This window comes from Strigops habroptila, chromosome 5 (genome assembly GCF_004027225.2).
Source record: "Strigops habroptila isolate Jane chromosome 5, bStrHab1.2.pri, whole genome shotgun sequence".
Lineage (NCBI taxonomy): Eukaryota > Metazoa > Chordata > Aves > Psittaciformes > Psittacidae > Strigops > Strigops habroptila.
Genome location: NC_044281.2, coordinates 58399378 through 58416949, shown reverse-complemented (window position 1 = coordinate 58416949; position 17572 = coordinate 58399378). Strand labels below are relative to the sequence as shown.

Sequence of the window (17572 nt, the reverse complement as noted above, 5' to 3'; positions counted from 1 at the left end):
TCACTCAGTGGTAAAACTGCAAGTTTGTTTAGAACATGCTTAAGCAGAGCTGCCCAATTTTTGTTTAGAAATATCTTTGCATGGGTATGACAGTGGGGCACAGCACCACATTCAGATGGTTTACGGGGGAGAGGGACGCTAAGCCCCTAGATGCTTGCCCAAACTGAGTCCTACAGCTGGGGATTGGACGTGACGTTAGAGCCTCACACCGCTGGGCAGCTGAAATATTTACCACAGTGTCCCGGAGCATCCCTGTGCCATCCATGGGGTAGCCCAGCCCAGCCAGGCCATGGTCCTCAGACACGTGGTGGTAGCCCTTGGTGGCCCTCTCCACTGCCCCGTGTCCTCCCCAGTGCTGGGTCTGACCCCTGCCTGTGCCCATGCAGCCATCACCCTTTATCCTCCCATTCAACCCCTCATCTCCCTCTTCTTGTGCCCCCCATCCCCTCCACTCGCCTAGCTGCCAGCATCACCCCATGTGCCCAGGGCAGGGTGGGAGGTAAAATCTTCCCTCTTGGCCCCCACTGGAGACTGGGTTGCCAGGGGTATGCCAACATGTATCCCCCATCTTATTTGCACTACCCGGGGCTGGCACAGCCACCCACTCCTTCTTCTCCCCACAGCACAGCTGGGGCCAAACGTGCTGCCCCAAGCGACCGAGGCAGGGGGGTCCGCACCTCCCTGAACCCCCATGCCACCCCGCAAGGCTGGACCCGCTCCCCCGGACGCCCTACAATGTGTGAGCCGCACGGCACCGCAGCGGCACCAGGCGGCGCTGGGCAGCGAGGCGCTGCTGTTGCTTTCAGCCACACGGGCACTGGAAATGCGCTTTCCACCCAAAAAGTTAATGCTTTTCTCCCCCGCCTTCAGCTAGCGGGCTAGTAAATTATACTCCTACCCACAAGCTATCGCTATCTATATGGATATAGATATGGATATAGATAGCTATAGCTGTACATAGATAGTCACAGTCTTACACTAATTCTTTATAGTAAATATTACTGTTTGTATTATACTACTGCATAATTTTTATGCTTTACTAAAATTGTACTTTGACAGTGTATGTAGTTTTGTGTGTGTACGCCAGAGCTGCTGAGGTTTCCACTAGTACCCTATGTGCAGCTGGCGAAGTCTCAATGCCCAACCACATGCCCAATTACCCAGAGCTCAGGAGGCACAAAGCTAGCCCAGACGGAACCCCAGAGCCAGGACCTAAGCAGTGACAACCATCAAACCCATGCACACACACATGCAGCCTTTAAGGCCATGTCACAACCCTGGGGAAACCTAACCAGAAGCTCTTTGCACCTCCTGCCTTACCGCTGCCTCTCTGCCCCTCTGCAAGGTGCTCTGCCAACTGAGGGCTCCTGTTCCCCTCCAACTCTTGAACCAGAGGGTGCCTCTGGTACTTGGGTACTTCTGCCCCTCCTTCACCCCCCTGAGCCCTCCCAGGGCAGCATCCGGCTTGGAGCACCCTTGCGCCCCACAGTGCTACTTGGCATCCTGTGAGCCACCTTCAGCTCCCCCCAGGGGCACAAAAGAGGATGGTATTAAATGTTAATTTTGCTCCTTTTCCCATGTTCTCCTGCTTACATCCCACTCCCCATCCTGTCTGTCCTATGCCCCTCCTTGCAGCTCCATGCACTGGCTGCCTCCTGTCCCCATACATGTTCCTGGGGCTCCCTGGCACTGCTCAGCCCCTCAGCACACGTCAGTCCCACTCAGCGTCCTCGCATGGGATAGGAGAAAACAGATGGGGAAGCAGCCTAGTGGTTTTGCCTTCCTTTGGGGAGGCCAAAGGGAAACCACAGACACCTGGATGTTGGCTGTCAGAGCCACATGGGACCTCTCCTTCAATGCTGCAATTTTAATTGAATGCAGCATGGGTTTTTTTTCTATTGTTATTGTTATTCTCTGCCTCCCAGTGGTGCCCCAGGCACTGAGCTGTGCTGCGATGCTCCCTCTGGCAGCACCTCTCACCCTGGGGGAAGGTGCACGACCCTCAATAGACCTGTTTCCACAGCCCCATGAGTGGAACAGCTAAGCCCAGGCCTTCCTGCACCTTCCCAGCAGCCCATGTTGGGAAGAGGCTTCACACAGAAACACTAAGGCTGGCTCTTCAGCCAGCTCAAATTTTACTCTCCTTGCACAAGCAGAGGGCAGAGCCCTTGGAGGGTTTCTCCCTGCATCATCCCACTCAGCCAAGGAACTCTTTGCATAGGGGGCAGTGGAGACCAAAACCATAGCAAGATGCTTAAAGGAACCTGGATGATTCATGGAGAACAGGCCCATCTGCCAGCTGACAAACAGCACAGCCAACTCAAGAAGACCCTGAGGTACCAAGGCTGGGAAGATGGAAAGAGCAGAGCACCCTCATCCTTATAGCCTTTGCCCAAGCATCTGCAAAGGTCTCCACGGTCCCTGTGCGAGGTAGGAGGGACCTTCCATTGCAAAGGAGCTCCCCCCTGCTCAAGCAGCAGGAAGCTACTGCTCTCACACAGCCTCTCTCAGCTCAGGAAGCTCCACAAGCATCACCTTGTGGACAGGGCCACACTGCCATCCTCTCCACCCAGCAAAGTGCGACACAGCCACCCTTTTCCACCAAATCTAGCTGTTGTCAGCAGGGAAGATTGTCTCCACACATATGCTGGCCAGATGTTGACTTGAGGGCATGGTTGCATTTTGCAGGCTCAGAAGATACAATGTGTGGAGCAGGAACATAGCAGGCCAGCCAACAAGTGGTACCAGTTCCTCCCTGCTCGTACAACTGGGACCAGTAACGATGAAAGGCCCGACTCCCATTGCTGCTTGTCAGGCCCAGTGTTTACAAAACCCCCCAGGCAAAAGCTGAACAGGCCCAAATTTGCGTGTGATGCATCAGGCAAGGAAACGTTTCCTATGAGCAGAGGGGAGTGGGGAGGGGGAAGATGACAGTTTTCTGGCATCCCATTTAATTTATTCCAACTTTATGCAGCTCAGCTTTTCCAAAAGAGAAAAAAGAAAACACAAAATAAAACTTCCTGATTCCTAAACAAAACAAAAAGTACAAACTGCAGATGAGAGCCAGCGTCTGCAAGGTTTACATGAACAAGCAGAACACCCTCGGCTGTTAACAGAAAACAGGTAGCATCATTTTTACAGTTACTTGGCTTTGCATGGAGGTGTGGTTTGTTTCTCTCTTGCTCCCTCTCATATACATCCTCACACGCACCCCCACACCCCTGACTTTCCAAAGGGATTCCCTTTTCCGTCTGCTCTGCTGCCACATCCAAAGCCCTAGGAAAAGTTGCGAGGGGCTTAATTTGCAGAGACTGCCTGTGCCCTTTGCACTTAGGATCTCGAATATGGGGCCAAAAGGAAGGGAAAGCAACAAACCTCAGCCCTCTCCTTCTTCCAGAGCCTGTTGAGCTTTTTGCTTTTCCTTCTCCAGACCAAAGTCCCCAGAGAGGGGGTACCAACAGTGGGAACCCTGATGAGGTGTTTCTTTAGCATGGTTTGGTGTTTCTGGGGTGTGCTGGCAGTCACCAGGGGATGGTCCCATCCCTGAGGTTATGGTCAGGTAGATTTGCTGCCTGGCCCCCACCAACACCCACACTCACCAAGGAACCCCCTTCCTCCACCCTAATTCAACCTAAACCCCACAATGGACCTGGAAGCTATTTGCTACTCAGAAGCATTAGCCAGAAACTGGGAGATGCTTTATTCTCCACCCTGCCCCCGGCCTCGATTTCACTTGGGGAAAGCCTGAGATTTTTACCGTAAGGAGAGGATTATTGCAATTGCTTTGCAAATAGTATCCATACTAAGGAGGAAGGAGAAAAAAAGCTAGAAAACAATAAAATCTCCTTGCTTAGGCGACAGGGAAGTTATTTATTCTCAGTGTCTGTGTGTTCTGTACAGGAAGAAATCAACAGGTGAAATAACAGCAGAGACATCTCTCCTCGGAGCGGCATGTCCAGCGCAAAACCTCTCAGAGCACTTGGATCGCTTGGATTTAATCTACTCAAACGTGTGTGTGGGCAGAGGGGTGCATGTGTGTCAGGGCCTTTACAAAGCACGATACATACTGTAATTTACTTACCAAAAAAAAAAAAAAAGATAAAGTGTGTGCTGAATAGCAGATGCTCACTACAGTCCCAAGCGAAAATGGAGGGACAAGGGCAGCTGCTTGGGAGTGCAGGTTTTAGATGGGTTTTTTTTCCTATCTAGAAAGAAAGAAAGAGAGAATGAATAAGAGAGAAAGAGACAGACAGACAGAGACACTCCCTGGCTTGTTATCCTAAATCTACACAGGCATCCTTCCACCCAGCCCCAGCAAGTTCACTTTAGCTCCCTCAGCATAAGCTGATTCTAAGAAATACTCGGCAATAGCCCTTCAAATCCCCAGGAAAACCAAGTGTTTAGCTTCACCCCAGGGCCCTGTCATCCCAAACCTGGGGGCTGTGCCTCAGCACCAGGAAGGGAAGCACCCAGGGATGCTTTGGGTGGCAGAGGGAGCTGTCTCATCTTTAGCCCTTTCCCTCACTGGTGCCTCCTTGGGGGATGCATCCTGACTGTGCCAGCATGTTCCAGCTGCAAAGCCAGGGGCTTTCCTACTTCCCTCTCTCCCACACTGCATCCCATGACACAACCAATGGCCAGGCTGGGGCACAGGGGACCAGCAGGATGCAAGAGGCAGGCCACACAGTATTTACAGTCTTTGGTCTTGGGGAAGGGAGTTAAAAAAGGGGAAGGGTGGGTTTTTTCCTTTTTTTTTTTTTTTTGTTTTGTCCCACTCCCACCCATGGCAATGGGTTTTGTCCCCTGGGAAGTGTCAGGGAGCACACGGCATTCTGTGCTGAAGAGTGCAGGAAGATGCCGCAAAGCAGCAGGGATGGCAGGGCCGCAGGGCGAGGAGCAAAAAAGACCGATTCTCTGGCTTACATTGGGTGAAAGACTATAGGAAAGCAGTCCCTTCTCCTTGCAACCCCCCCACCGCCCTTCCCCTCCCGTTAACCCTCCCCTCCCCAGGAGCCGGGCAGCAGGGGAAGGAGGGCAGCACGCAGGACCCAACCCCAGTCTCTTCCAGAGCCTAAAGAGACACGCTGAAACCCATGTAAAATCCAGCACTGGGGCCACAGCGAGCCACCTCCAGCAAGCAGGATCATGTCTGTCTACTGGCTCCGCAGGGCATGTGCTCCCCGGTCCTCCTGCTCATGGGCTGTGTAGAAGAGGTGGCACTCAGGGTCCCCGCGGATGGTGGGTGCGCCCTGGATCACCTTCCCATGGATGGGGTCCACGCACCAGCACTCGCCACGCTGCCCGTTCACCGACATCTTGCACTGCATGGAGAGGGACAGGGCAGGCATCAGAGGAGGAAATAGGGGGACAAAACAACCACCCCCAGGCCCACCAGCCCAAAGCCTTAACACAGGCAGAGCTGGGGTTTCTCCAGCCATTTGGCACTACTTTGGATTTTCAGGCAAGAGTCATGGATGCTGCACTCAAGACACCCCAGGGTCTGTGCTGCACCAGCAGCCCAGGCTGAAGGCTGAGCCTCTTCCCCCGGGATGCCAGGGACCAAGAAGGCAATTTTCATGAACCACAAGGACAACTATCCACAAGATGCACCACGCTCTGTCAGCTGTGGATAAAATCATCCATAGAGTCAAAAATTCCTGGGGGAAGAGGGATGAGACAGACTAGCAGATGAGCTGTGTAAGCTGCTTCTCACCTGCAAATCGGGCTAAACAAACTGGAACATGAGAGCAAGGCCCCCACAGCCAGATAAAAACAGGTTTCCAAACAGGCTTCCATGCTGTCACAGAACAGAGGTAGGGACCATGGTGCATCTGGACCTCAATTCTGCCCCACACACAGCCTGGTTAGAGAGAAGTTTCTTGCCCTCATAGCAACATATCGTCCATCTCTTGCCCTGGAAGGGCTGCAGGTGCTTTGAACCTGATGCTCATCTCTGCATCCCCAGCAGATACATTTCTGAATAGGGTGTAGTGGGAGACACAGAGGTTACTCCAGCAGACTAGCCTCTGCATGCACTCTGTAAAGCTGAATTCAAGCCCTTTTCTGCAGCTGGACTGAAGTCAAAAATGCAGCTTTGTTCATGGGAATAAAAATCACAAAAAGAGAGGAGGAAAAAGCCTCCGCAGCAGGAGTGCATCCAGGCACCTTCCACCCGAGTACTTGCCCACGGGAGGTGGGAGCAACTGGGAATGCTTTTGTTGGCATCCACTTTCCAGCAAATGAAAAGGAACTGATGCTCAGCTCTGGAAACCCAGAAGGAGGAAAACAGGTATCGCTTCACATTTGCCTTGTTTGCCCTTAACCAGGGGGGAAGAAGAGAAAGCAAATTTTGTCCCCTTTCTTTTTCTGCAACAATGACTAGTGTGTCAGCACAGGCTGACTTGCTTCCCAGGCACAAGGAGCAGCAAAGACTGGCTTTTCTTTTGTAGCACTCGATGCTTTGCTGTATTGCCCAGGCTCATTCCCCAGATACGGCTCATCTCCTTAACAAGGAATTTGCCAGCTTTCCTCCATCCACTCCTTCCAAGTGTGCTCATGCTGGGGGATCCAGCCAGCCCATGGCGCTCTTCAGTGGGAGGTAGAGTGTAAGGGGCCAGGCAGGACAAGGAAGAGAGAGGGGACAAAGGGAGATAACCTCAGAACATCCTACTTTTTTAATGCCTTTTTTCAATGCTCCTGATCAAGGGGTAGAAGTAGCCCTGAGAAAAAGGCTTAGCCATGAAATAGGTTTCCTGGGGTCCCCTCCAAAGGCTCAGTTATACATAGCTATAAATGGTGCTCGTATCCACGTACTAATCACACGTGGCTGCCAGTCAACCCTGGACAAGCTGCTGTTTTGCCGCCCAAGACATTTTTCCTGGCATTTTTTTCCCCCACGCCTCAGCTGCTGACACCTGCTGATTTTACATTAATAAAGCCAAGAAGTCAGAATTCAGACACACATTAAGTCATTTGAATCCTGTTGGGTCCCATAAATACTTTCAGAAGCATGCTGCACATCTCACCTGGAAAGAATCCCTCCTGGAGCTGTGGGACCAGTCTCGATTTGTAGAGGAAAACCAGTAAAGTGCACTAGAAACCTTCCTGACCCCAGGAGAAAGTGTGTTCTGCTTTGTCTGTAAGACCGGCCAGCATTAAGCCCCTCTATGCTTTTCTTCTGTAGCAGGGCCCAGCCAGGCCAAGACCTGGCTCAAATCACATGAAAATAGACCCGGACAGATAAGCAGCTCTTGTGGGGAAGAAAGGGCTCTGAACTAGATTCTCCATCTCTGGTCTACTCACAGCCATGTGTGGACATGGGTCCCACACCTTCACTTGCTAGCCCAAGGCTGCAGGTACACCTGGGTGTTACTAAACCCGTCCATGCCACGTGTGATATTTGCTGTTTACCTCACACCACGTGCGTGACATCAGCCCAGGCCCAAGCTTGTAATCTGTGGCTGCACATGGTGGGCATGCATGATGAGCTGAGGGCTGCTGCCAGGAGTGCAGCCAGCCACGGGACTCCAGATCTTCCCACTTACCTGTTTGAGATTGTACAAGCCATGCTTGTCACAGTTGGGGATGTGGAGGGAGTAGAGGTGCTCCAGGGGACCTCGCTCATCCGGCAGCCGCATAGTGGAGATGCGTTCAAGGACCTGATCCAGCTCCTGCTGACAACGGGTCTGGAAAGAACCCGGAAAGAACAAACCAAAACAAAAATCAGGACAATGGGACTATTCAGTGTCAACGCTTTGGACGACGGAAACACCAGTAGGGATGAACACCTACGTGCACCTCCTCATGACACAGGCTTGCCACTGGGTCATGCTGCAGACTTCACCTGCAGGCACCCAAAATCAGAGTGCTGCATGTCCACACATGCCAGTAAGTGGAGATCCACAGAGGGAGATATGCTTATCTCTCCTACATGCCTTATGAGGCCAAGAGCCAATATGACACCGGGTCACAGGCCCTCGAGGAGGATGCTCCTATGGGTCCCACTAGTGATAAGTGAAGTGAAGCAGGACTAATCCAGACAGACCAGGAGTGTTTCCATAAACATTCCACACCCGTGATGTGATTTTGGCTCAGAAGTGCAACTCAGAGCACGTAAGACCCCATGGGAGTGAAGGGGAAGCCTTGGGGGTGAAAGCACCCAGCAAGGCCAGCCTCTGGAGGCATCCCTCTTGCTCCACAGCAGCCCCAAGCCAGGGCTCCCAGCCAAGGCAATTTGGTTGAATAACACCTCATACAAGCTGGATGAGTCCACACCTCTCTGCTTTTACAGTTGCTGGGGTTTGTTTGCTGGGTTTACATTGGGAGGGGGGGTTAATTCCAAAGGAGCAGCAGTGCGGGAGCTCTCTAAGTTGACGGTGCCTGCAGCTTATTTTGAACCTCTGCTTTGCCTGTTCCTTGGAGGGGATGAGGGCTCTTTTAAAGCCCCTTTCTGTAGAAATACCCTTAATGTTTAGAGAGATACATATTATGGATCTTTTGGGACGGCTTTCCATCCCCATCCCATCCAGTTGCCTTGACCAAGCTGCCCACTAGAGGGAAACCACGGCCAAGGACTGGAGGGCAGAGAGACAGGGACAGGGAAGAAGGAGACAGTGAGGACTCTGGGCAGTCTCCCTGCTATGTGACAGCCCCACAGCCGATCCTCAGGGGCTCTGGACCCCCTCAACCCGGACTGGGGCTGCTCTACAGCAGGTAGACAGCCACCCTCCATCCCCAAATCCCCTTGGACCACCCCTAGCACTTGCTTAGGGGAAAAAGGGTAGGAGAAAGCCAGTCCATGGGCAAAGGGCATGCTCACACCCCTGCGGAGGTAGGTGTAAAGCCAGCAGGACCCCTTTTTCCCTGGCTCTGCTATCAGGAGGTGAAGCTACAATGAAAATAAAGCCTCCCTGCCAGCACATCAATGTTCATCAGATGGCGTGTTTGGCCCCAGCTTCAGGCCAAAACAAATGTTTGCTTTTTCTTTTTCTCTCCCTCTCCCCCCTTTTTCTTTCTTTTCCTCTATTTTTTTTTTCTTTTCAAGACATTGTGTTCCAGATGTCACTAAGCCTTTGCATTCAGCATTTCCCAGTGAGCCCACAACTGCCTCTGTTAGCTCCCCACACCCCCTGCCCTCTCACCCTGCCCGTCGACAGCCGCGACTTCTTGGAGTCCTCGTGGTTGTGATGAGGCTTGCCGACTTTGCCCATCTGCCGCTGCTGCTCGTTCACCTTCTCCCTCATAACTGCCAGTTCCTTCATGCCCGTCTTCATGGGCTTCCTCCCACCAGCTCCGCTCAGGATTCCCGTGGTGCCATCCACATGGTTCTCAGCAAGGATGCTCTCGGACCGGTCATCACCATTATCTGCAGTAGACAGGGCAGACAAGGAAAGGGTCACGCTCAGCCAGGCATTCTCTCACGTGTTCCTCCAGTCCTGGATCACTTTCAAGTGTGGCTGGTTACCAAGCCATAAAATCTTTGCATGCAAAAATATTAAATTGCATTAGCCCTTTCATCTGGAAGGTGAGAATAGATCCTTTCATTCTGGAGTTATTACCACACTAAAAGACAGTTTAGAGAACAGGGGAAATCACTGCTGGAGAAGTTCTTTCTAGTTTTTCTTTGACCTTGTAAATTACTTCCCGGAGAATGTAATTTTCCCATCACAAGTCCAGTTGGATTGGGGATGCCAAGTGTACTTCAGCTCCAAAACTTAAAACCACAGTGATTAGTAACAATACCTTGAGTCCATCTATCATCCCGCAGAGTATCTCCAGGAATACTTACTCAATATTAATGTGCTAAAATAAATTCTCAGGCCTGCTTTCAAAAATACCTTTCCTCTGTTTTATGGCCACCCTGATTTCCCTCGGAGATCCTGCCATTTCAGTGATCGTCCTTGCTGTATCATGTTTCACATCGTTTGTCATACAGCACATTACTCATTTAGCTTCTCCCTACTTCTGCATTTGGCCACTTCTGCTGACTGTGGAACTGCTCCACATGTCCTGGGCCCAACTCTGTCACTGCTGCAAGCTGCAAGACCCCCAGCTAATTCAGCCATTTCAGTTAGCAGAAACCTGAGGATAAAACACTGGACTTTTTTAACCTCCTCCACTCTCTGCTTTGTACGTTTTCCCAGTGCTGTTTGTGAGAGCAATCCCTGCCAAAGTAGGACACAGCGGTCACGATGCTGCAGACATTGGTCCCTCTGGACTTTGCAGTGGCAGTGAGGACAGATCTCAATTCCTCCTGCTTGCTCCAGGGAGCCCAGAAGGTGACAGCTGATCCCTCCTTAGTCCCCAGTCTGATGTGGCTGGGCAAGCACATCTAACGCTGTAGCTGGATCTAACGCTAAAGCTGGCTCTGATTTAAGCAGGGGCTTGGACCAAGACCTCCAGAGGTCCCTTCCAGCCCAAATTAGGATTCAATCCATGCACATCACCTTTCACCACAATAATCCAGGCTTAGTACGTCTCTATATATATCTCTGTATATAGATGCTCTTCAGCAGCTCCACAGGGCCCACATCAGTGATAGACCAGGCCATTCTGGTCCTACAGTGGTGACAAACATGAAGTGTCTTTCAGCATATACCAAGGAGCAACTGTAACACTCAGCGTCCCAACATCAGCATTCTCTCCAGCACCTCCAGTTTCAGCTTTCCAGCACTCCAGAACTCAGGCACTTATATAGATATGAAGAAATCACATCAAACTGTGCACAATGGAGGGCAAGCAATATTTTAGCTCATATCACAATGCCTAATTTACATCTCTCTCCTGCTTTTTGGAAGCCCAAGCACACAGAACATTTAGAGATTTTAACATTTCCTTTTTTCAGAAGCTGCATTGTTAAGTTTTGTCAGGGCATAGCTCTATTGTCATGACAGAGTGAAAAATCATAACAAGTGTTTTATTTCTGCCACAGCTTTCCAAGCTCTTTTCAGGTGTTACAACCCCAGGCTTACACAGGAGAAACTGCAAGAAGAGTTTTGTCTGAACTTACTGAGTAAACATGCAGCTGCCTGCAAACTGATGGCCAGAGAATGGCTCAAGTGGGCTGGATCAAAGAGCCATCCCAGCCTGGCATGCCATCCACAAGAGACCAGCAGCAGCTGCTTAGTGACACCCCTCAGAAGGACCAGTGTGCTGCAGACCAGCAGTAAAAGCACTTTCATGGCTGGAGACTTCATGTGACCCACAGGATTTAAAAGCTACCAACAGACCCATCCCTCAATGGATGTGTCCAATACCCTTTTGAACTTCCTCACCATCTTGGCCTCAGATCTCCTAATACCGGGATCATCCCACTTCCCAGAAATACTAAATATGTTTGGTCTGCAGGTTTTTAGGTAGCAACTGAAAAGCAAACACGGGGCAAAACCAATCTGGCAAAGCCCATGAATTTCCTCAATACTGGTTCCAGATGAGAACTGGGACCAGGTCTGATAGCCAGATGGGCGAGCTCAAAGTCTGGGCTGCTGCCTGGCGATTGCCGTCTGGCCGTCATCCTAGGAGCTGGACAAGGAATATTTTGAGCAGGAATCTTCTGTTTATACACCAGTCTCCCTGTTAATTAGAAACACATAGTGAGAAGAGTGAAGGCCATGACACCGCCCTTCAGACAGGATCAAATGAAAAAGCACCATGCAAGAGACGGGCAAGGCTGGCTAGGCTCCGATTCTCAGTGAACCGCTTAGGAGGGTTTTAGCCTGACATTTTTTGTGCTGCTCTCCTCAGTGTCCCACCAAGCTGTCAACAACAGCAGAAGAACAAGCACAGCAGCAGGGCAGCATCTTAGACACATTGCAGTCCCCTTCTTCATTCAGAAAACCAATGGTACAACCAGACAGAAAAGCAGCAAACTGGAAGCAGTGCCTTCCCCCATCGATTCTCGCTCCTTCCTGCCTCCAACTAAAATATATAGACATCTGCCCAAATAAGCACTGCACTAGTAAATGAAGGCAAGCTGGTAAGCCTCTTGTCGGCTGATTCATTCACAAAACCTGCTTCTGATAATATTTTCACTCATTTTTCTCACTTTCCAATGCTAACAAATATCAGCCCAAAGAAAACCACCGATGGGAGCAGAGTGTGCAAGCCCATGTGCATGAACACACCCAGGGACTAGAGAGGTTGGTCTTGGCTCCCCGAGCACCATCACAGGAGCAAGCCTGGGGCAGAGGCTGGGAAGGTCTAGCTGCTATGGACTGAAAGCTCTCTCTCCGAGGCCAAGCCAACCATGGTGTTCCATACCTTCACCCTGCTGCCAGTCTGGACTGATTCACCTGGGGCTGGATCGGAGACCCATCACAGCTTTTCCTGTCTCCGAAATCCAGCGCTGCTCTTAGGAGGAGCTCTCCTGACCTGGGGCTTACAGAAATGACTCAATCACTGGGGAAGGGAGATGGGACAGGAGAGGTTGGCCCCACGTGCAAAGCACTGGCATTTCCTTCAGAGACAAGCTGCACTCATGAGAGGAGGCTTGAGCATCAGGTGTGACGGACCACATTTGAAAGAGCAAATGGGCTGGGTAGCAATGACAAGAGCAGAGACATCAAGATTCAAGGTCAGGAGAACACAGAGCATGCCACAAGCCAAACACCACCTTTTTCAGCCAGATAATGCTTTTTAACACTGCCCAAAAGAAGAGCTGTGCGTACTTGCTTATGACTATCCATGAACCAACTAAGCCACCCACCAAACCCTACTGGCATGGGATGGGCAGGTATGCAATTGCCTCAGATACACAACCCTAATCTGTTTGTCATCCTGGCAAACGCCCTTTTGCTGACCAGCTTCAATTCACACTAAATATATCTGTGAACAGACTGGTGCCAAACTCCAAAACAATTATGTTTTATAGTTCTTCCATTTTCCTATGGTATGTGGAAAACATCTCCTGTGCTATTTTGGATCAAAAGGTAGAGAGCTTTGTGCAGGGCAGGACAAACGTGGCAGGAATCAAAGCAGATAGCTGAAGTTCTCCTGAACACTGATGTGAAGCCCATGAAACACCTCTCCCCATGCCAAGAAAATGATTTCTTTATGGCCTTCTTCAAGGAAAATTCCCACTGGCTTCAATGGGGTGAGGACTTGGCTGAGGTGAAAGCGTGTTCAAATGGCCATCAACTAACGTCTGTAGGGAGCTGCAGAGTCTCGCCAACATTTTCAACAGCGGCTACCAATTTCCAATGCTGAAATTTGGGGAATTTGCTTTGAGACCTCTAGGCACCTCCGCCGAGACAGCTGAGAAACAGAGGGGCTTAAAAAGAACCTGCCACTTCCAGAGCTACATGAACAAAAAAGCACCATGCAAAAAAAGGCAGCTGCCTGAAGTTAAAAATACATCTTTATCCCTTTGAAGAGCCCCAAAGGATATCTGGGCTGCAGGATGGGATCGAGCCAGTAGCACTCACTTAGCATGAGAGGGCCAGCCTGTATCATGGGGAGCACACACCATGCCAAGGACCTCAGCCACCCTCTCCAGCACTGCACTCTCTCTGCACTTGCTTTCCTTCAACAGCAGCTTGCCCAGAGGGTTTCACATGCATTTGCTTATCTGCCGGGATGTTAGCATAGCATTTCAGTGCTGATTAAGCTCCCAGACACACAGAAAGTTTCACCCAAGTGGCCTTCAACGCCCTGCCTGGAGCTCTGCTAGCTCCAGATCCTGGCTGTGCCCTGGGCTGGATGGGGCTTACATCTCCCTCCTGCAGCCTCCTCCGTTGGCCAGCACTTTCCCTCTGAAGACATCAAAATGCTTTGTAGTTCATTAATTACCCTTGAGAGGTGTTCATCCTGGGTTGCACACGATAAAAAACAAAGGCACAGAAAAATTCCCAAAGCCACGCAGGGAATTGATGAGTGAACCCAGAAGCCTGTGCTCCTGCCCTGGCACTGCACCATCCACAGGAGCAAACATACTTGGGGCTGCAAATACAGCATCCAGAGTGATTCTTCGCCCTGAGCAGTGTTGTTTGCCTCATCTAGTTTTGTTTGGTTTTTTATTCCCTTCAAGCTTCTTGTAGCCATGAGTTCTACCATTTCAGGATAATTTAAGAGCCTGTTCTGGGTTTTGCTTGCCACTTTTCATTTTAAGGAGCAGAACTGCCCGTCTTGGGCCGCCAGGAACCCAGCACTTGTCCTTCACGCCCTAAGAACAGAGACAAGGCCTTTAAACCTGACCTTTAACATGCACAACAGCCATGGCCAGAGAAGTACTTGCAGGAAGGTCATGAAGGAGCAGACAAACCCCGACTGCAGCCCTGGTGACCTCTGCCTCATCAGTCTGCAAAGGATTTCTACGAGAGCCCTGGGCAAAGGTTCCTACGCAAGAGCTTTAGTGTTGGTAGTGCTGACCTGAAGCTTGGATACCTCAGAAAACATTTGCCAGCACGGATTACACCGGCATTGCAATTTCCTCACAGCAGGAGCTGCCAATAACAAAGCTCCCCCCACCCCAGGCCCTCTGGCCCATCCTACCCCAAAAAGGACCAGGGTTTGCTGATTACCTCTGCCCAACTGCAAAGCGCTGAGCACAGCATCCATCAGCGTTCAGCTGGCGTCACAGGGGGAATGCTGGGGCAGGGTACATGGTCTGGCCACAGGCGTAATCAAGCTGGGCTAGATGCAGTTCTCCAGAGGCAGATGAAACCAAAGAGCCACTCAAGTTGCAGTCTTCACACACACAAAAAATAGAGGGAGCCACAGAAGGAGCACAAGCAATGGGCCATGTAGGAGAGGGGAAATGGACAGAGAAAGGATGTAGAGCAGAGAAGCCGCAGCCCTGCCCCAGGACATCTCTGACAGCAGCCAACTGGATGCTCAGGGGAGGAGCTGAAGAATGGACACAACTACAGAGCAGTCCCTCCTCAGCTCTCATCCTGGCAATCAGCACTTCAGGAGCCAAAGGTTGCGACTAGACTGGGTTTAATAGCCACTGACAGGCTTTACTGGGTAGGAGTCATGCATGATCCCCTTCTGGACTCAACTACAAGAACCCCTCATACCACTTCCTAGTCCCTCTCCCCAGCCAGCAGTCTGTTCTGCTTAGCCACATCCATTTCTGCAGAGGAGACATGGATGTTTAAGCACTAGATTTGCTTGCAGAGGACACACAGCCAGCATTCCCAGGCAGCCCAAGGGTGCCTATGCCACCCAGCTTTGAGGAGAGCTGGTCTCCCAGATCTCTCAATGATGGGCTTCCATAAGACAGACGGAGATCAGCTTGGAGCATCTCCATCTGCCAAGGAGCTCTCAGGCCAGATTCCCAGGATCCTCTGCCTGCCTGCACTCCCCAGTGTTACCGAGCCAACTTGCTCAGTAACAGCGAGGCAACTGCACACCACAGCCAGAAAATTCCTGAATCAGTCTCCAAGAGCATGTTTTACCTCTGTGATAAGCTGTCCACAAAGCACTCTGAGAGCCCCTGGGGCTGAGAGCCCTGGGGCTCTGCAAACACCTTTTATTTTTGCCATGAGATCTTTTCAGCCCATCTCTACGAGCAGGGAGAGCAGGACTGGGGAGAGAACGGCATGTTCTGGCCAGGGGTTGCTTAGCAAGTTCCTCTCCTTGCCCTGAGCAGCTGGCACCAAGGGGTGATCCAAGGGGCACCCAGGGCCTTCTTTTGGCTCAGGCATCCTGCAGGAAATGCTTTATGCTCCTCCAGAGTACTGGGGACATTGACTCAGGGCAGCACGGCTTTCAGCAGCCTGCTGTACTCTTCTCTGCCCATTGCTGGTGGCTAAAGAGAGCAACTTTCCCTCCTCCATCCACCTAGGTCCAGAGCCAGAGAAAAACCTCTTACCCACTGCACAGTGCCCTATAGTGCACCTGTGCCCCATAGCACACAAACTCCTCTGGCACCCTGGAGCAAGCACAAAAGTGATACTGAAATGGAGCTAATGTCAACTGAGGGAAGGAGGAGGACTGGGGTGTCCCTTTTCCTGGGCTATGCCTTAGTCAAGTCCTTTTGGTTTTTTTTTTTTTAAATCATGTTTGTAGACTGGTTTCCCAAGGATACAGGACTTGTGCAATAGCATAGTCTGTGTCTGTGTTTCTGCATGTGTATGTGTTTGCATGACTGCCTGTCTCCCTATTAGCCCTCCTCCCCCTCCACCTCCCAATATATCTACAGACACGTCAGCAAATGCCAACTACATCTCAAACAGGAACACAATTCTCAAAAATAGTAAGTTTCCACCATTTCATGGAAATGTGCAGCCAGGCTGAAGAGAGATAAAATAGCAAGGTTTGTTTTGGTAGCTTGCTTTCCAAACGATTTGACTGATGGGCCGTGTAGCACATCCCCAGCCCACTCTGTGTGGACCCAGCAGAGCACAATCCACCACTGGGGAAGGTCTGCTCCAGCCCTCCTCTTACCAACACAGAGCCTGCAAGTGTTGTTTGCAACATCCTGTTCCCTTCCGTGCCAGCTGTTCACTGCATGCCAAGAGCGATAAGGAAAAATGCTGTTCAGGTCCCTCAAAAATGCAGGGGAACACTGCAAGTCCCCTAATTTACCCAACTTCCACTTGCAATCCTACTTTTCTTTCACCTATCCCAAACTTCTTTCCCTCAGCACAGGGCTGCTGAGAATCCCAAAGAACACCTATAGCAGAGACACTCTAGAGTCACCTAAAAGCTGAGGAGCAAGAGGATCATCTTGTGTTTGATGACAGTGTTTCTGCGCACATGCTTAACTTCTGCATGCGTGAAGACAGGTTGCTCAGGGGAAAGACCTTAACGTGTTTGGAAGGTTTTGCTGAGCGAGGCTCTCTGAGCTCTCTGAAGCCATAAAAGCATTCCCCCTTGTTAGCGAACCATATCTCAGCCCTTTCAACACACTTCTCTGATTAGCCCTTTGCAAAGCTGCAACCTTCCCAGCAAAACCAGATGAATTAACTTGAAAACACTTCCAAGCTTAAATTAATTGCACTGCAGCTTCCCAATTTGACCTTGACCCTGTCTGTAAAATCCCCAGAGTAGCTACTACTCACTCATTACAGGCTTCTGCCTGAATGGAACAAGCCATTAACCTTACCAGGCCAACTCCCTGCTCTTCTTCCCAGTCACTCACATGCACCCATGCGGTCTTCAGTACCCCAGCCACACCAAAAAGCCTGCACTGACTTCACGTTAAGCTCAGCTCCTAAACCTTCGGTTCCTACAAATTTCCAGCATGAAACCGGACCACATGTCCTGCAGGTTGTACTGCTGTGTTTGAATTACCTTTATTTCCCCAGTTTGCTTTAGGAAACACAGGCGCTCTGACCCCGAGTCCAAGCCCATCAGGGGCTTCTGCATCCCACAGTACGTACTATGCAAGCACAGAAGAGCTTTCTTTACTGCCGCCTCTATGAAGGTGTCTGCATGTTAATTATTATCTCAATGATCTCTGTTTGGCATTGGGGTGCTGGCAGAGTTACAAGAGCTGTGAATCTTAACAAGGCTGATTCACAGGTATGGTGCTTTGCAGCCTGCCGGAAAGGTCTGATGAACGACTGACGGTCTGATGGACGCACAAACACAAACAAGAAACTCTCCTCCGAATTCAAATTAAACATTT

At 50.8% G+C, this 17572-nt stretch overlaps 1 protein-coding gene across 1 annotated transcript in view; it reads right to left on the bottom strand.

Annotated features, from left to right (window-relative positions):
- Positions 1 to 3057: 3057 nt before the first annotated feature.
- Positions 3058 to 17572, bottom strand: part of IGFBP2 (insulin like growth factor binding protein 2) — a 63796-nt gene continuing 49281 nt past the window's right edge. Inside the window, exons 2-4 of the mRNA XM_030486899.1 lie at positions 9141 to 9364; positions 7545 to 7685; positions 3058 to 5321 (exon numbers count right to left, since the gene is read on the bottom strand). Of these exons, the coding sequence (XP_030342759.1) occupies positions 5154 to 5321; positions 7545 to 7685; positions 9141 to 9364 (533 nt within the window). The 3' untranslated portion in view covers positions 3058 to 5153. The remainder of the gene's footprint in view (positions 5322 to 7544; positions 7686 to 9140; positions 9365 to 17572) is intronic.